Genomic DNA, 19,130 nt, shown 5'->3' with positions numbered 1-19,130 from the left:
TACAATTAAAGGATTAGATAATCTGTTAGATAGATTAATGGAAAAAATAGAAAATATTTATTCTCAATTAGAGATTATGAATACACTATCGAAGGAATTTGATAATCTTAGTAAATTACATGATAATTATATTACAGATTATGCTAATTTATTAGATCAAAGGATGAAATTATATATTAAAACTCGAAATGAGAGAAATAGAGGAATTTAAAACTATCCCAATAAATTAAGGATATCTTGTGCAATATATGATAAATTATTTCATTAAGGATATTATAGATATTTTACCAAAAATGAATAGTAGTAGGTCATTTATAAAAATCTCCCAAATATATGGCTAGTCTTAAGACTAATGAGAAGAGTACAATCAATTGGTGTCAAAGTAAAGCAACTTACGTTCAACGAGTACCTAGTTTAGCGCATCGTTTTATACTTCTGATCTGCGGAAATGGCTGAATACTTTAGACCGAGGCTATTAAAGAGGCAAAAGTTACTCGCTCGGTCAAAACATCTATATTTTAATTGCAATTAATGTTCCCAACCTTTCCTAATATTGCAATTATGTTTCGAACTTTTCTGATCTTACTTTTTTTTTTTCCTTTTCTTTCATTAATTAACATATTTTATTTTTCATGACAGGTTTTGTCCTAATTATGTACTGGGGGAATAGAAGGTATTTCTGCCTCTAATATTTTTAAATAAGCAAAAAAATAAATAAAAAGCAACACATACAAAAGTTCGAGAAAATATTTGACCATAATTTCGAACTACTAATGGTGATTAAATACGCTGCAGCAAATTAAAAATGTAATGTGAATATAATTACCTAAATTTTTTATCTATATATAAGACATTGAGTCGTAGAGAACCGTAATTTACTAATGAAATGAGGGCATATATAAACTTTTAAATTTTTTTAAAGATTTAAAAATTTTAGGTGTATTAAATAGAGATTTTTTAAGACTATAAAAGTCTTGAGTTATTAAAAACTCTCTAGGCACAAATTTTTCTAAAAAGAAATATATTATTGAAGGATGCGTGATTGATAAAGAGGGAAAATTGTAGGTATCATGGACTGTTGAAATAATTTTGAAGAAAGACGTTTGTTAAATTATTAAAAAAAAAAAAGGTTGAACTCCAACCTTGAGGGCCCCCACTGCCCCGTCCCTAGAGTTTTGTGATGGAGATAAATCGTGGGATATGCTCCAGCAGGTCAGGGAACAAAAGCTGTCTGTACATTGCGTCTACAGGGAATCCGATTCCATGTTTCAGGAATCGAACCCCCACACTCCGACTGCCAGCAAAGCATGAGATAAACTCATTCCTATTATTTACACCACTAGACTATACCTCGAAGAGCACGTTTGTTAAATTATATATGCATGTAGCATTGGTTACTTCTAATGAAAACACAAGCTCGACCAGAATATTTAGCTACACAGAAAATAGAGGAGATGAAGTATTACTCCACTCATAAATAAGCCTCTAAATTAATAAATTATTTATGAACATAAATATTAGAAGAATAGTAATGGATTCTATTAAGCAAAATAAAATAATTTATTTTTCATACATATTTTTAACTACACATTCACATAATAAAATATTTTACATTTTAAATGAAAATTAAAATTTTTCCTACCTTCTGACCACATATTCTAAAAAAAATTAAAATTAAAATTAAAAAATTAAAAAATCACTATTCAAAATGTTATTTTTGCACAATATGATCATCAAACTGGGGCTAAATGGGTGAATAATAAATGGATAATAATTATAAATATGTGGTTAAAATTAATATTTGATTTTGATTAAATTTATTAATATAAATGATTCGTAACTTGATGAAATTACGCGTGAACAAAAAGGATTACATTTTATTTGCACCAATTGTAACGTATTAAGGTGTAGAACAATTAGAATAATACCTTTTTCTACGGAATCTTCCCCTTTCACCGCCCTCATCCACCTAAGACCAATTCACAACCAAATCTTCTTCCGTACTGTACTTAATTTGCGTTGCGTTCGCGAAACTAAGAGGCAAAACCCACAGATTTCTTTTAATGGAAGTGAATTGCCAAGATTCAGAAGAAACAGTTTTTGCGCTATCATTTTCGGATTTCCCGGAGGACGTGCAGCTTTGCATACTATCGTTTCTTGATCCATCGGAGTTGGCCTCTTTTGCGTGCACCTCGAAGAAGTTTGTTTCTCTCTGCCGGGATGACCAGCGTCTCTGGTTCTCTCTGTGTGACCGGAGGTGGGGATCCTGTACCCATTTGAAGAGATGGGGTCATGGCAAAATTTCGTATAAAGTCCTTTATCGTATTCTTCGCGAGTATGAGAACCTTATTGGCTTCTGGCGCCGATGTGGTATCACTAATATTGCTTCTGTTAATTCTCCGCCTGCCTCCCTCGTGTATTTCGAGTGGGGTCCGTTTTATGTTAGTGGGTCAATGATCTCGCCTTCGAAAAATGGGTCCTACGAAGTAATTAGATCGCCATTTTTGTGGGTGAGCATTACGTCCAAGGGGGAGCCTATGAATTACTTGGATCCCGAGGGGAGATTCGATTTTACTGATGATTTACTGATGGACTCTGAGAAGGGTTTTTTGGAAAATGAGTTGATTCGGGTGAATGTAAGTTTCATGGGCAAATGCCACGTGGTAGTGGAGGAAAATTTGGGATCTTTTGGGCACGGGAAGGTGCCAAGCTCTGGGATTGCGAGTGGAGAGGAGTATCAGAATGGGTGTGGCTCACCTCCTGACCGGTTGATGTCGGAGATTTATCAGTATCTGGCTAATAGAACGAGCCCCGGTGGGAATGGAGTGTCGAGGAGGCAGAGGAGGAGGGAGAAGGAGAAGCAGGAGAAGTTGAGGAAATGGGAGCCAGAACATTTTGTGAAAATAGTAAATTGCTCGCCTACGCTTTCGCGGCCATTGCAGGGCCTCTGGAAGGTTAGAAGTTAACCATGTTTTGGTTAGACAGATTTTTTACTTAGTAGATAAGCGTTTTGGATTTGTATTTAAACAAGGCTCATAACTTGTTTTCTCTTATGTCCTAACTCGGATTGGATAATGACTATTTAGTGCTTGTTAGGTAGTGATTATGAGAATTGATTTTTTGACCGTTAAGTGGTCCACCTGTGATTGAAGAAGTAAAAATTACTGCTGAAATAGTGAAATAACTGTAAAAAAATGATTTGTTGGAGTGAAAAATTGCTACTAAACGGGGGCTTAGTAATATGAAGGATAAGCAATGATGGACCCTGACATGGTCGGGGCGGCTTGTGATGTTTGCGTTGCGTTTGGTTTGGTTTGGTTTGGTTTACTTCTATATTTATGTTAATGCTTTCTATTTTAAGATTGATAATTGAATCCTGAAAATTTGGCACTGATGAAAAAGCCAATGCAGATTAAAGGATTTTAGGATTATATTGTGATTTCTTCAGGGTCATTAGCAAGTCCTGTCTGAGTGCTAGTTGATTGCAAATATTGATTACTCTTTGTCGTGATCAAAGATTTTGTATTTTTATCTTTTTGATAGTATTAAGTTGTTGGAGTGCATTTGTAGAATTGTTGCTGAGTATATGGAGGAAGGTTGAAGAAAGATTATGTACCAGTGGTCTAACTTGAGTATTGTTGGTGGCCTAGAGGGAGAGTAGCCTTTGGAGCTAGGTGCCACCCCCAACCCAACAATTAAGCATGAAGGAAGCTTCAACTGCTACGCCTTTTTTTTTTTCACTGAATAATTTGCTGCTGCATACTTATTCCATTATTATCTATATAAGAGGCATCCCAATGGTTCTTTTACTGTAATTTCGTCAGCGTAAGAGGCAAAATCAACTTTGGTTCTTATTTGAAATTGGAAACAGAAGTTTTTCCATCTCAATTACTTACACTCTTGATGCATTTGTGTTGTATTCCTATGCTGGTGTTTTTTGAACGGAACTGGTATTCTTGAACCCATTTCCAATCTCATACTTGTGGTTGATTCCTGAAAACAACCATCATAAACCGTTGCCGTAACCAATTGGATCCTGTCTGTCTTCTTTTCTACCCCGCAATAGTAGCAATAGCTACACAATATGTCTGAAACTGAAGTACCTTAAAACAATTTCAAAATGTGAAGGCTTCTTGTGATCTTTGTTAGTCATCCAATAGCCGTTTTAACATCTTCACAAGCATCAGCTACCTCCACTTTACATTAACCCTATCCATATGCCCACCTCCCCTCCAAAATCAGACACCTCCTGTTACCTCTGCCAACCCCAATCCTTATTGCATCCAATGTTATTAGAAGCACATGCCTAAGTCTCTTCTTGGTATGAGTGTTTATTGGGAATGTTTAAATTTATGATCTAGGCTTACTCTTTGAATCTTTCAGGTTCCCACCAAGGGATGCCTTAGGAGTGTGCTCCTAAGTTGTCCATTTTATCCTTCTTTTTATTGATCTCTACCTTTTGAGCTGATTTTTTCATATCAGAATGTTATAGGGGGGCTGTTTTAACAACCTCAGAAACTAAAATAAGAATTTAAATTTTGGAGAGGAAAAGTGAAGAGCCCGAGCCCTAGCTCTTTACTACTAGAGCTGAAGTGCAAAGTCCCTCCCCAGTCAGTTACCTGGTGGATTTTTGGTGTTAAGAGAAGTAGCAACACGTAACTGCAGTCTTTTCTTCCTTTTATTATTTTGTTATTGTCGTTATTGTCTTTCTATGAGTTTCTGTCCGCTGTGTTTTTCTTTTCTGTTTGAAGCCAAAGCAAACGAAATTCTTACAAAAAAATGGTTATCTATTTCAATTTTTTTTTTTTTTTTTTGGGATTATTGGTCTTGTTTTTTGTGATTTCTTCTTTACCACTTTTTTCATCTTTTCCTATATTTGCAAAAATTGTTGAAAGGTTTTGTTACGAATCTTGTAGATGGTTTATTATTAGTAATAACTTATATTTTATATATTTTTTAATTGTATTATTGGTCTACATGGGTGCCTATTGTTTGATGGAGGTAAAACATCTCAATAGCCAATTTGGCCCTTTCCAAATACTTCTCCTCACACCTCACCAGTCAGACAAATCAAACACAAAATCACGAGTATGGTGGTCTCCATAGGCCATCAATGATGAAACAGGGGATTTGGTTCAAATTGGGACTTGTCCATGGTATTTAATTAGGCGTTCATAGATTGAGAAATTTTACAATTCATGAAAAACATTATTTAGCCCTTGTTTGAGCCCCATTTTTCATCAAAATACATTCTTTAACAGTAATTTGACATCATTTCAATTACACATTTTTCAATAAAATAATGTTACACGTAAATAAAAACTTTTCCTTATTTTTTAACCACATTCTCCACCATAACACTATTTTAAAATGCATCTTTTGAAAAAAAAAAATGGGGCTCAAACAACCCCTTAGTTTTAAAGAGTTATAACGATCAAGCTTAATCTGGAATTTTTATACCTGCATGTGGCTATAATTCATCTGTACTTACATATAGTGAAGTCTTGATTAAAAGTTAATACCTGAGTCATACAAAAAGGTCATTTTTTGTCATTTCACTGTTCCTGTTTCATTGCAACCCTCTATTCTTGTTTTGTATCTTACGAACAAAATAAATCAACACCAGTTAGCCAATTCCTTTCTTTCCCAAATACTCTGTCCATACCCACAATGCATTCCTACATTCCCACTTACACTCTCGATAGGTTTAGTTTGAAGTCTTAGTCCTGGACATGAAACTTCTCACTAATTTTAGTCTGGTTTTCTTAATCTAAAGCATAATTCGCGCTTTTTCATATTTAACAGGATTCCTCATTCTGATTTTCTTCTTTTGAGCTATGGTTCATCATATTCAGTTATATTTTTCTTTAATAATCTTCTCGAAGGCTATTGATGTAAAGAGTCCTCTTGTACCACATTGTAGAATTTGTACCAATTTGAGTCATCTGGCTTGGCTGTGTAAATACCAATGGTAGACTTTAGAAACTGTTTTGATTTTTTTCTAGTGCATTGCAGCCTATTTGATGCTTTTGTCTGCTTGTCGCTGCAGGGAATTTGTGATGACATGAGCTTGGATTTCTATCTAGTTTCCTATGATGATATTGGGGGTATTGCTTGCCGAAAAGTTGGAGAATCGTCTAGACCTCTTTCCTTGCATGCCCCAGTATTTTGGTCATCTAGTACTACATTTATCGAGCCTCCTCGTTCTCCTGAAGAATATCATATATACAGCAATCGCATGCATCTCCGGCCTCCTGCAGAATCATATGACAGTGGAGATAATGGAGCTGTCTCCCACATGCTTTTAATCAATTCGAGCTATGATTTGGTCATTCCAGACATAGCAGGGCCCACTACAAATCCTCGGCAGTGTGAGGGAAGAATCTGGCAGTATGAAAATGGAACATTCGGTTTCGGGTTTCTTCGAGACAATTACATTATAGACTTGAAGCATATTGCTAAAAATGGTCACCTTCTAGATGCAATAGAACCTTGTAATGGTTGATTGCACTTGCATAAATTAGGATACTTCTTCACTTGGATCATCACTGTACATATTTATTCTAAACTTAGATGAACTCCCTTGCACTCTTGTAATATGTTTGTCAGGGTAATAAACATATATATTCTCTATGATTAAATCCTTCGTATCTTTACTTCGGATTGTTCTTTGCTCGTGTACTGTTCTTTTTCTTTCCTGAATGGCTGTTTGGGAGTAAAGATTAGAGAATGAAAATCACTTGAAAACCAGTGCTCTTTAGAACAAAGTGTCGAGTGGAAAGGTGAAAGAGTTGTGATCTCGGTTCTTCTATTGCTGGAATCTCTGGAACCACAAGAATCTTCAATTAGAATTCTTAGGTAATTGTGGCTGCAGCAATACTGCTAGTTCCAACTCACAGTTCTAGAACCCAGGATGACCATTTCTAAAATAGGTCATTGTGGCTGCAGCAATACAAGAGAAGGAATGACCCCAGTAAGCCACTCCTTGTGCAATTTAGTTGGATGGACTGAAGACACATCCTCCATGACTGCATTTGAAATAGCTCGTGGTATGCAGTGACATTCACAGACACATTTTATCATAATATTACCAATTGTGAGACACCACCAATATATTGGTATGCAACGATGTCATAAATTGTGATTCAGAATCTAGTAATTCCTTTCACGATTAAGCTGGAGGGATGCTGGTGGCCTCAAGTCTGGTATTATTTACAAGTAGGCTTTCCGGTTGATGATTTTTGTGTTTTACAATGATAATAGAACCCCCATTTAATAAATGGAACGCATTAACTGTCCATTCTTAGGTTGGACCACAAGAAATATTGAAGCAATTACTCAATTATAGAATCTGTTAAACTAAAGAGTAGGTCAAAATGGGGAGGAAAAGATCCGTGTTTTTGGTTGATTTTGGAAAGAGTTGATGCTAGTTCACAAATCCAGAATCAGAATCTTTTGGATATGAAGGGACTTGAAACACTTATTTGGTTGTCAACATTTGAATTTACCAACTGGATTCCAGATTCACTAGTACAATATCATACACCATTCACCATTTGAACTAATAATTAAACAAGCCATTGTATCAGTTTGAACATCCACAATTTACAATGTGCCAAAAACATAGAAAAAGCCAATACACACACCTGTTAACTTCGGTAATACTTGAACTTCTTTTAGCTTCTGTTCGTTCTTGACTACTCTCGTAGGAAAACATCACCCTTCAGATGGAAAGCAAACAAGAGAGAAGAACCAATACATAGGAAAGACTGGAGGGCACTGGACAATACTAAAAATTGAAAAAGAAGCTTAAATCTCGTTTATTATAGCATCTGACTTGTTCAATACCGCTTTACAAACATGCACTTGTTGAATTACGATTCTGCAGCTAAGACATTGATTCATACTGAATTTTTCTCATGGTCCCCCTCGAGCTGGCTTAAATTTCCTTTCTCCTTAATGAGTTGAGTATGATGGTGTTTGCAGTAAAGGCGCCCCTCGTGTGCAATGTAGTTGGATGGACTGATGACACATCCTCCATGGCTGCATTTGAAACAGTTCTTGTGGTATGCAGTTCCATTTACAGACACCTATAGATACACATTTTATTATACAACATCATCATGAATATTACTACTATCATGTGTAATGTTCGACAGAAATTGAAGGCTATTCATCGAATGAAATTCCTTGTTTTAAAATGTTATATAGCTTTTCCTTCAACTCAAAATACTGACATAATACAAAAAATGATGTGAAATGAATTGCCTAACCTGGCTCCCTTTCAAAATGAATAATGCTATTTAGCAGCAGTGGTGTTACAATACCAGTTTTACCTTTAATTGAACTCATCATGTAATGCTTATTAAATGAAAGTTACAATTATATGAATCGCATAATTTTACCTTTAATTGAACTTATCACATAATGTCACATAGATTGGTGCTCTAGCATTATTGATGCTAGATAACATTATTCAAAAGGGAACTAAAAGTGGTTCATGTTGTGCTGCTTGTACTGAAATGACTTGGAACTAGCTATTACCTTTTCAGTTGGATAGACAGTATTGTTACAGCCTGCACATTTCTCTCTCGTTCCAATGAACATGCTTGAAACTTTGTTTACCAGTGGTTTCTGTATCAAAGTAGTAGATTAGAAGATTAATCATGAAAAAGGCATAAGGTAGAACTGAAAAACCAGCAAATCTTTACTGATATGGTCTGTTGTAGTTCCTAAGAGATTAGTAGCATCAGATCTTGTAGAAGATCTAGCAATGAACCGACTACCGAGCAAAGTGATGAAAAAGCATCCAAATTTATTCATAACAAGGATCCAACATTTTCGTTACTCCTTATTCTACCTTGGTATGTCCAAGAGGGTTCATACCTCGGAGTCTAAATGCTTCTCTGGTTTGGCAACTTTAGGTGTTCCTGAAAAGATTGTGAAAAGTGAAAACTTAAATTAAATGTTTTGATCGGAAAACTTCATCTCAATCTACAATTCCCCTATTTTTTTATTTACCTTCAAAGCTTTTGTCGAGACTGCCAGTTCTCTTGAAGAGCTGATCAAAATGCGGCCTGCAATACAGAACACCCTCGAAGGAATTGTAGTTCCCAAGCTGTGTTTGAACCACACATCAGATCAGGAAGCAAACTCAAATTACAAGAAGAGACAACCTCAGATCAGGACACTTTACTAATAACACTTCCATAGTAGAAACAACCCCAGATTAGAACAAATCAAGTTGATATTAAACATTTAATGACTCGACCATTTTAAAGAAGTTAAGATCTTGTTTAATCCTATCCAGTACTGTCAACTGAACACATGTTATCATTAATTTGAGAATAATGAACTAACTCAATGCCAGCCAAAATAAATAAATAAAATATCCCGGTAAATATAACATAGTTTGAATGAGATTAGTAACGAAAACTTAAATTATGAACCTTGAGAGTGCCCTTGCAGTGATGGCATCTAAAACAAGCTTTATGGTAGACTCGATTGTCTGCTGTTAATTTGTCCACAAGATAGACAGTCTTTTCACAAGCCATACATTTTTGTGTTGTTCCTGCGAATGCCATGGCTCTCTCTCTCTTTCTCTCACACACACACTCACACAGACAGAGCAGAGAGCAGTGTAGGAGAGAATAAAAGGAGTTGGTAGCTGCTTTAAAAAATAAAAAATTGTGGACTGGACTAATATATAAAAGTATTTGTACATGAAAAACTTTGGTTCAAATTTTTATTTGGGGCAGGGGGAGATCACAGCCCTGGAGAACCCCGTAACTCCGTTATACGAATAAGATTTTAACTTATTCTTTTACTTTCTTGTATTCAGTCCTGTCTAGTCTACAATCCAGAACATGCATGCGTCTATAGTACTTGCTCAAAAGGACTAATCAGTTGGACATTACTGTTTCCAAATAAAGCAAGAAATACTGTTTTATCAAAGGAGACTTTGAGACAGCATTCTTGCCGGAATTAAGATTTGGTTATCCTTAATATCGGTATAACAAGTGTTCACCGAATTTCTTGTCCACCAAGTACAGATTATCGGCTTCTTTGATAAGGTGAGTACTGAACTAAGCCCCGTTATCTAAAAACTCATTTTTCCCAAAATTCATTTTCAATCTTACATTCTACCAATAAAAGAATTTGAACGTAAATCCAAATCTTTTCCCAATTCTTAAGCATGTATTCTCCAAAAATCATTATTACAAAATTCATTTTTAATAATTACAAAATGTATGGAGCTCAAAAGCAGGCATAGTGTTCTTCAATTCTACTCAATTGGAAGTCTAAACGGGCTAAGAAGCTTTGTACATTTGGATTCATGATTGATTCTTGTAAATTCATTTAAAGTCACATGCCTGATTGAGCCCACACTTTGATCAGGATGTGACTTCCTTTTGACATATTCGTTGCTTTCCTCTTTCAAACAGCAATACAGCCTGCAAAGATGATCATAAATATCTGCTGTCTTGGCATTATGAAGAGTGAGTGAGTTCTAAAGCTTGATTAGGTGAAGGTAGGAGGGACCATATGCTCAACTTTTTATTCTTTAATTTTTGTACGACTTTCAAATGCAAATAAATTCCACTTAAATTCAAGGACGTTTATTGTTCACTTTTATTGTTCACTTTTATTGACCAAAAATTTAGTGATCAATTAAATTGTTTGCTATAAGACACTTTCACTGAACAAACATTCGTTGGTAAAGTTGTTGGTCTGTTAAGTTATACCAATTTTTTTATGCCCTATTGCGACCAAAATTTGGTTGCTGAATCCAAGATTAGCGACACGTTTAATTAGGGCAGAATTTGAACTGCCTTTTCCATGTGTGATTGGGGGATTAAACGACCACAATGGATTGGTCGTTAATAACCTTCAGCAAACAATTTATTTTTGATCTCTAATAACCTTCAACAATCAGTTCATTTTTGTTATAGAAGTTTTTTTTTGCTTTTGATTGTGGTTTTAGCAACCACAATGAATTGGTCGGTGAAAACTTAATAACCAGTTCATTTTCAGTCACTGAAGACCTTAGTGTGATAAACCTTGCCTTTTTTTCATTCGTGATTGGGGATTTCAACAACCATAATTGATTAGCCAATGAAAACTATAACCTTCAACAACCACATTGCAGTAGTTGTCTCGTTGATAATAATCTTTAGCAACAAATTCCATTGGAGGTTTTAGCAACTATAATGCACTGTATATTATATAACAGGGAGATTGTGTAGTTGAAATGAGGTTATATATATATATATATATGAGTGACTAATAAATGGTAGTCCTTATAAAATCCACGAAATATGTGGATAAAAAAATTTATTTAATGGGTTATAAATATTTTATAAATGATAGCTAAACAAGGACAAATTCTTCTCAAATCTCATATGAATTTTTGTCATTATTATTATTAGGGAAAATTTCATAACTAAGAAATTAATTATGGCACATTTCAAAAATAAGAAAATAAGTTTCAAATTTCTAAAATCAGATTTTTATTAAAAATTATTTATAATTTAATTAGTTAATTAATTATTTTATTAATTAAATATATTTAGGTCACAGATCTATACAATTTGGTCACAAATTAACAATATAATTAGTTACTTATTATTTTTTGGTCACAAATCAAAAAATTTATGTCACAAATTTTTTTACGATCACATTCCAAAAATTTTGTAAGTCACAGTTTGTTTATTGGTCACAAATCCAAAAATAATTAGTCACGGATTAATTTTTAGTCACGACTTATCATATTATTGGTCACAACTTATTTTTCGATCACAAATTAAAAATCTATAGGTCACATATTATTTTTCGATCACGAATCAAAAATTTTATAGGTCACAAATTAATTTTTCAGTCACAACTCAATAAATTATAAGTCACAAACACAAATTTTATAGGTCACATATTATTTTTCGATCATGAATCAAAAATTTTATAGGTCACAGATTAATTTTTCGGTCACAACTCAATAAATTATAAGTCACAAACACAAATTTTATAGGTAACAGATTAATTTTTCGGTTACAACTAAATAAATTATAAGTCACAAACACAAATTTTATAGGTCACATTATTTTTCGATCACGAATCAAAAATTTTATAGGTCACAGATTAATTTTTCGATCACAACTCAATAAATTATAAGTCACAAACACAAATTTTATAGGTCACATTATTTTTCGATCACGAATCAAAAATTTTATAGGTCACAGATTAATTTTTCGATCACAACTCAATAAATTATAAGTCACAAACACAAATTTTATAAGTCACATATTATTTTTCAGTCACGAATAAAATTTTTTATAGGTCACTGATAAATTTCTCGGTCACAACTCAATAAATTTTAAGTCACAAACACAAATTTTATAGGTCACAATTTAATCAATTGGGAGTCACGGTCACATATGCAATATCAAGTCACAATTGGGAGTCACGGTCACAATCACAATTATCAGCACAACCAATATCGTTGGCTGCGGTAGCCAGCACCACTTCCTCTATCGCCCTACAACCATGACCACCACCAACATCATCACCAATTCTCTGAACGCCAACAGCACCTCCACCTCGCTGCCGTCGCCACCACGACCTCCAACCACCAACATCTCATCATTACCACTGCCACGACCCCCCATCAGCAAAAAACAGATTTGTAGCCCCAAATCATCGCCACCACCATCGTCGCCACACACCAACACCACAGATCCACAACAGATCCACGACCTACAAATGCAAACCACCACTATGTTAACAGAAAACAATCATACAACCACTGCAAAACAATACAAAACCGTCGCCATTTTTGCAAGTGCAGTAACCACCAAGCCCAAACGCCACTACCATCAACATTACGGCCAACGGCACTACATCGTGTACCAAAAGACCCAACCACTACACCTTACACAACAGTCAACACGGCAACCACCGCTCCCACAGCCCACGGCGCACACACAATACCACCACATCGCTGCACAACCACAACAAATAGCACCACCAACAAAAAATTAAAAAATAAAATACTAGTAATCGCCACCAACAACATTACCAAAGAGCTCAACCCAAGACCACAAACTATTGTCACTGCACCTATACCTACGCCAATCTCGTAGTCAACGTCGCTGCAAGTGAGCGACAAACGCTCAAGTGTGCTGATCTTGCAGTTACGGCGCCGATTCCCTTCACTATCAAGAGAGAAGATGGGATAGGTGGTGGAGCGGCGTTGGTCCTCTCCCCGCAGCAATCATTGGCAACAAAATAGTCAATTAGGCGAGCCGCACTATTCCGACCACCGTTGCTTGTCCGGCGATGACAGGTTCTTGTGATGTGGTGTCGGTTATTTGATTTGATTCCGACGACAGGTGTCGGCTGCTTGAATTGAGGAGAGCAGAGAGGATGAAAGGGGCGGGATGTAGAGAAAGAAAATGAAAATAAATTAGTGTTAATTAAATTTGTATTATTATATTTAATATTCAAAATATCTGATTTTTGAACACTCAAACCTTCACTATGATTTTAGAAAATTGATCTTGAAAAGTAGGCAAGGGTGTAATTTCCAATTATTATTATTATTATTATTATTATTATTATTACTACTACGAGACAAAGGATGTCATGGGTCGATTTTGGGCCCAATTCCACACTTAGACCGACCAAGTCAATTTGGATTAGTTACAATCCAAACGAACCAACCTTTCCATTACCAAACTGATCGAGACCATGTCCCGATATTGGTCATTTTGGTTTCAATTACCAATCCGGATTGGGCCTAATTAATAATCAAAATTTTTTAGGATAAATCTCAATTTCAATATCAATACAACATTTGGGAAAAAATTAAAAAGCAAAAAAGGCAATACAACATAGTGATTCCCAACTTTACCCATCTAAATAAATTGTAGAAGGGGAAAAATTCATATATGCATTATTACAAAATATTATTTCATGTTTTACTACATAATGTTTAAATAACTAAAAATAATTTTTTATATATGAAATATAATAAAAAATACCAACTTCTAATAATAGAATCCCAAATAACAATTTGTAATTTACAATCTTTTGAAAAATGCACATTCACATTTATTGTCTCTTCCAAAAAGAAATGAAATTCAAAAAATTGAGAATGTGTAAAGAATATCTATGACGTCCATGGCTTAGACACACCGTAGTTTATTAGTTCAATCGAAAGCGAGAACTAGCGGAATCTAGATAAAATATTTTTAAATTTGAAATCGAAATCTCGTAATAATGTCACAGAGCTATATATGTTTTTCAACAAGTTATATTTCATTCACATATTTGCCAAATTTTAGCATTTGTTATATATATAAATTGTTATTGAATAAAATAATATCTTTTAAATAAGAATGTGTGGTTTGAATGTTTGCAATTCTTGTAATCAATTTTAAAAATTGACGGACAGAATTTGGTCTTGTAATTTGTCTCCATGTTTGGCCAGTAAACAATTTGTGAAAATAACATGCTTTGTAATCTTTGCACAATATTACTAATGATTACAACTTGCGGGAGATTTGTATGGAGATCAATTCTTAATGGAAGATGTTTAGGGGATTTTGGGAGGAAGATGATTCCTAATGGAGAAGATTTGGAAAGAAGATGAACGGACAAAATTTTAGGAATTTTTAGATTAATCAATGGATTACTATAAGGGCGTGTTTGTTGGAGCAAATTAAGTTACCTAAATTATTATCCCTTTTGATTTAGTTATCATGTTTTATTTTTTTGTTTTTACTATGATTTGCAGTATTTATTGAAAAAAAAAATGTTACAAAGTATAGTCTAAATATTTATTAAAAATAAGATAGGTGGCGTAATTACCACAAGAAGAAATACTTGAAGCTTAAGATGAGGAGAGAGAGTTAAGAAACTAATGGAGAGATGGCGAATATGGCTAAAGATAAGATGTACACTCTAATTTGAGGGCCATGGCCCTTCTTCATTTTCCTTTGGAAGAGAGGCAGTGACTCCAGTTACAATTTTTTGTTTTTGTAATTGTATTTATTTATTCAAATTAAAAATTATACTTTAAAACTTCAAATAATAAAATAAGTAAAAAAAAAAAATCTATGGATATATATATTTTTTAGGAAAAATTGCAGCTGAGATACCAAACTTTTTGTTTATTAGCAGACTTTGTCCAAACCTTTCGTTTGTGTCGCAAGAGGTACTAAACCTTCAAAAAATTCTCACTCGGAGTTTAAATTGACAGAAACCGTTAGTTTGACTGTTATTGACCAAAATTTAAAGGTCTGACAAACTGTTGAATAATTTTTAAAGGGGCAAATGTGTAACTTTACATTTTCATATAAAAATTGAAATAAAAGGATTATATTAAAAACCAAAAAATAAAAAACTCCAATCATCATCTCCTCTCACCCCCACATCCCCACTCCTCGCCTCCACAAAAACCAAAAACCAGTTTGGTAAACGAACAAAACCTTGCACTAAGTAGTCATGTAGGGACAGAACTGTGCTCGTCACCATGTCCCGAAAACACAGTCTCGACAACCATAGCAAGCATGCCAGCGGAGATATGCTCATCGAAGGCTTCTCCACCATCTGTGGTAGCGACAGTGAGCACTTGCTGAAAGTCGACAGAGCCAACAAGAGTGAGCTGAGCCAAGTCGTTCTCATAGGTCCTAACGGCTGCGAATGACTTCTCTTTGGTGCCGGCTTTGGCTATCGCTTCCAGAATGACTAGCTCCGATGTAAATTGGGAGAATGGCTGGTGAGAGGAAAAGTGGGAGGAGAATGAGAGGATATAGAGGGGATATTTGTAGGATTTGATGGGTTGTTTGGGAAGAAATGGAATTGACGGTTAAGAAAGTAAAGGTAGAAAAAAACCAGTAGATGAGATGGGCATTTGATGGGTTTTTATCTTCTTTCTCCTAAAAATCAGTCCACACAAATGCGTTGATATTCAATGGGTTCTTATCGATGGGCAAAGAAGGGTTTTTATTCTCTTTCTTCTAGATTTTACTCATTGGTTTTTGGAGAGTGAGGAAAATGAGTTGTAGGGTTTGAAATTAGCTTTTGATATTTCAGTCGAGCTTCCAGCGAGGATGAAGAAGTCAGTGAGATTCCAATTTTTAATTTTATTAGCAGATATATGGTTTTTGGTTTTGGGTGGGTGGAGAAGATGACTTTTTTATTTTAATTTTTTATATGAAAATGTAATGTCACACATTTGCCCTTTTAAAAATCAGTCAACAATTGGTCAGACCTTTAATTTTTTGTCAATAACGGTCAAACTAACGATTTTTGTCAATTTAGACTCCGAGTGAGAATTTTTTGAAGGTTTAGTAACTCCGGTAGCACAAACGAAAGGTTTGAGCAAAGTCTGCTAATTAACGAAAAGTTTGGTACCTCAACTTTAATTTTTCCTATTTTTTATCCTGTGACCATCTTTAAAGAAAAGAAACAGTAAAAAAATGGAAAGAGTATCCACTTCATTTTTTTGTGAGCTCCTATTTTTCTCTTCATGTGATTTTAACAATCAAATCTATGAAAAACTCAGTAAAGAGAGACGCAAAAGACACATATGATTGAACCATGTTATTTTGTAAAAACTAAGATTGAACATATCATTAATTGAATTAATGTAGTTTTGTAAATATTAAAAAAATTAATTATAATACGGAACCTGGAAATCAAACCGAACCCAATGGAACCGAACTTGAACGGTTCCATAATTAAATTTGAATCCTATGGTTCCACTTCCTAAATCCCTGAAAATTTTGGGTCCTAATAAGAACCGAATCATGTTCAACCCTAGCTTCTATTAGTCGATTCTTGACTTGAGCCGGCATTATGTGAGGATCTTGCTCAAAGTATGACATTGTTCAAAACAAAGAAATCAAAAATCAAAATTTTGAAATTGGAGCCAGGATTTTTTTATTACAACACCAAATAATGAAATTCGTCAAAGACTCCAAGTGAGATTTGAAGATTAGGATAGAAAATATGCGAAATATTATCGAACATTTGGGATGTGCACTCTCTTTGAAAGGGGAATAATGATTATGGAAGACAACAATTTGAGGGTAAATGATGAGATTGGAGAGAGATTTTTTTAAGAACACGTTTTTAAAGTCTATATATTATGAATAAAAATAATTGAAAAGTAAAATTGGTACATCTTAGAAAATTGAGGTAAGTGTTCCAATGGTCACTGAATTTACATTCATGTCTTTGATTGATCACTGAAATTTAAAATATCGAGTTTTGATCACTGAACTTAGGATTGGTTTTCGATTGCTCATTGAAATTTAAAATGTTGAGTTTTGACCATTGGACTTTGAAAGATATTGTACATTACTTACTAAATTTTGAAAAATATTGTACATTACTCACTGTAAACTCGATATTTTTCAAAGTTCAACAGTTATGTTAGTGAGTAACGTATGACATATTTAGAAGTTGACATTTTTTCCTGGAACCGGACCGAAATTGTTTGGACCCGGCCGGTTTGGTTCCGGATATTCTAAAAAACAATTTGATTTTGAGGCAAATTATTAAGAACCGATCGGTTTCGGTCCGGTTCTTGGTTCTAGTATGGGAACCGCAGGGAACCAGACAGTTCTCATAGGATTTTTTATTTTTTACTTTTTTTGGTAAAATATATGACTCGAACTCCAACACTTTTATCAAAAAGTAATCATGTTCCAACTTAATTTTAGACTCCAGCACTTTCCTTATTCTCTTTGATTCTTGCTTTCTCTCTTTTTATAATTCTTTGATTAATTGATTCTCAAGCCAAATTAGAATATTGGGTAAATCTGTACCTAAATAAATTTATTTACAATATATAATTTCATTTCTAAGATGCGAAATTTTTATTTTATTTTCACTTTGATTACATATTTATTGATCCGATCGAAACTTTTCATCTATATTTTTACAAATTATAACCAAGAGAACCAGAATTACAATAAATTTTTAAATGATGTCCAATTCAATGTAGGATTTTGATTTTGATGTAAGTTTGTTTAATCAATGGAGTACTATGCAGTTTATATAAGTTGATGATTGCTTGATGATAATAACTTATATTATTTTTATATTGTTTTAAAATTTGTATACTTAGTTTTCTTTTAGTCTTTGAATAGTATGCTCAGTTCTTTTATATTTTGTTAAAAGTATCACATTAGTAGCATCTTTAGATTTTTTAGTAATGAATATTTTATTTTGACATTTTCAATGTAAAGAATTAGATCAAATCGAATGGAAACCGTTTGGTTCGGTTCTGATTCGGTTCCATATCTAACTATGGAACCAATGGTTCCATTTTCTAAAATTTCCATTAGTATTCGGTTTGATTCGATTCTCTTCGAAATCGAACCAAACTGGACCGCACCCACTCCTAGGCATTTTCTAAAGTTCAGTGATCAAAATTCGGTATTTTAAACTTCAGCAAAGCAATTTAAGACATGGACCTAAGTTCAGCAAGCAATCGAAAACTTTGACCTAAGTTCAGTGACCAAAACTCAACATTTTAAATTTCAGTGACTAATCAAAGATATTGACATTAGTTTAGTGACCATTGAAACAATCAACTCTAGATAATTAAAATGTATTGTATAATTTTCACTAATACGTTTTAGTAAAGCCTGGGCCACGTACCAATGTAAGTAGGGATGGACAAGAAAATCGAAAAATTGACCAAACCGATAAATCCATACCTAGTCGGGTTGATTTGGGTTGCTTTGAACTAAAAAATGGTTGGGTTCAGTTAATTTTAATCATTAGAAAGTCAGATCGAGTTGGTTTCGTTTTGAGCAACCAACCCATCCTGCTAATATATTTTTTATTTTTTCATTTTAAAATTCATTTTTTAAAACTTAAAAATAATAATAATAAAAACACAAGTATATTTTTTTCTTAATAATTTATTTACCGTCTATGCATTTTCTACCAAAACTTCAAATGTCGAAAGAAAAGAAAGTAAGAAGAATAAGTATTTAATGTAAATTTTAAATTTATATTGTAGCCTTACTTTTCATTTTGGTGTTTTATATATAGGAAAGCAATTTTTTTAACCTAAAATAGGCAGACAATTTTTTTTTTTTTTTTTTTTAACTCTA

At 33.9% G+C, this 19,130-nt stretch overlaps 2 protein-coding genes across 2 annotated transcripts; one reads left to right on the top strand and one right to left on the bottom strand.

The window, feature by feature from the left end:
• The first annotated feature begins 1,900 nt into the window (after window positions 1-1,900).
• On the top strand, window positions 1,901-6,659 carry LOC111401359 (F-box protein At3g12350). Its single transcript, XM_023029061.1, has 2 exons — window positions 1,901-2,954; window positions 6,050-6,659. The coding sequence occupies exons 1-2, from the start codon at window positions 2,064-2,066 to the stop codon at window positions 6,503-6,505; spliced, it is 1,347 nt and encodes a 448-aa protein (XP_022884829.1). The 5' UTR covers window positions 1,901-2,063; the 3' UTR covers window positions 6,506-6,659.
• An 857-nt stretch (window positions 6,660-7,516) lies between these two features.
• On the bottom strand, window positions 7,517-9,710 carry LOC111401358 (LIM domain-containing protein WLIM1-like). The gene is made up of 5 exons (XM_023029060.1): window positions 9,450-9,710; window positions 9,022-9,118; window positions 8,887-8,930; window positions 8,545-8,634; window positions 7,517-8,090 (listed from the first exon to the last, which is right to left on the bottom strand). Exons 1-5 carry the CDS (start codon window positions 9,582-9,584, stop codon window positions 7,902-7,904), a joined length of 555 nt encoding a protein of 184 aa, XP_022884828.1. The 5' UTR covers window positions 9,585-9,710; the 3' UTR covers window positions 7,517-7,901.
• Between the last annotated feature and the right edge of the window lie 9,420 nt (window positions 9,711-19,130).

This window comes from Olea europaea, chromosome 10, assembly GCF_002742605.1.
Source record: "Olea europaea var. sylvestris chromosome 10, O_europaea_v1, whole genome shotgun sequence".
NCBI classification, from domain to species: Eukaryota; Viridiplantae; Streptophyta; class Magnoliopsida; order Lamiales; family Oleaceae; genus Olea; species Olea europaea.
The sequence above is the reverse complement of the archived record's forward strand: the minus strand, read 5'-3'. Positions and strand labels throughout refer to the sequence as shown.

Bases quoted from the DNA above. Each gene is read 5' to 3' on its own strand.
- LOC111401359 (XM_023029061.1), top strand. From the start codon at position 2,064: ATGGAAGTGAATTGCCAAGATTCAGAAGAAACAGTTTTTGCGCTATCA. The intron at 2,955-6,049 runs GTTAGAAGTTAA...TTGTCGCTGCAG, and splicing joins CATTGCAGGGCCTCTGGAAG to GGAATTTGTGATGACATGAG.
- LOC111401358 (XM_023029060.1), bottom strand. From the start codon at position 9,584: ATGGCATTCGCAGGAACAACACAAAAATGTATGGCTTGTGAAAAGACT. The intron at 9,119-9,449 runs GTTCATAATTTA...GTTCAAACACAG, and splicing joins ACTGCAAGGGCACTCTCAAG to CTTGGGAACTACAATTCCTT. The intron at 8,091-8,544 runs GTAATAGCTAGT...GTGTATCTATAG, and splicing joins CTGTCTATCCAACTGAAAAG to GTGTCTGTAAATGGAACTGC.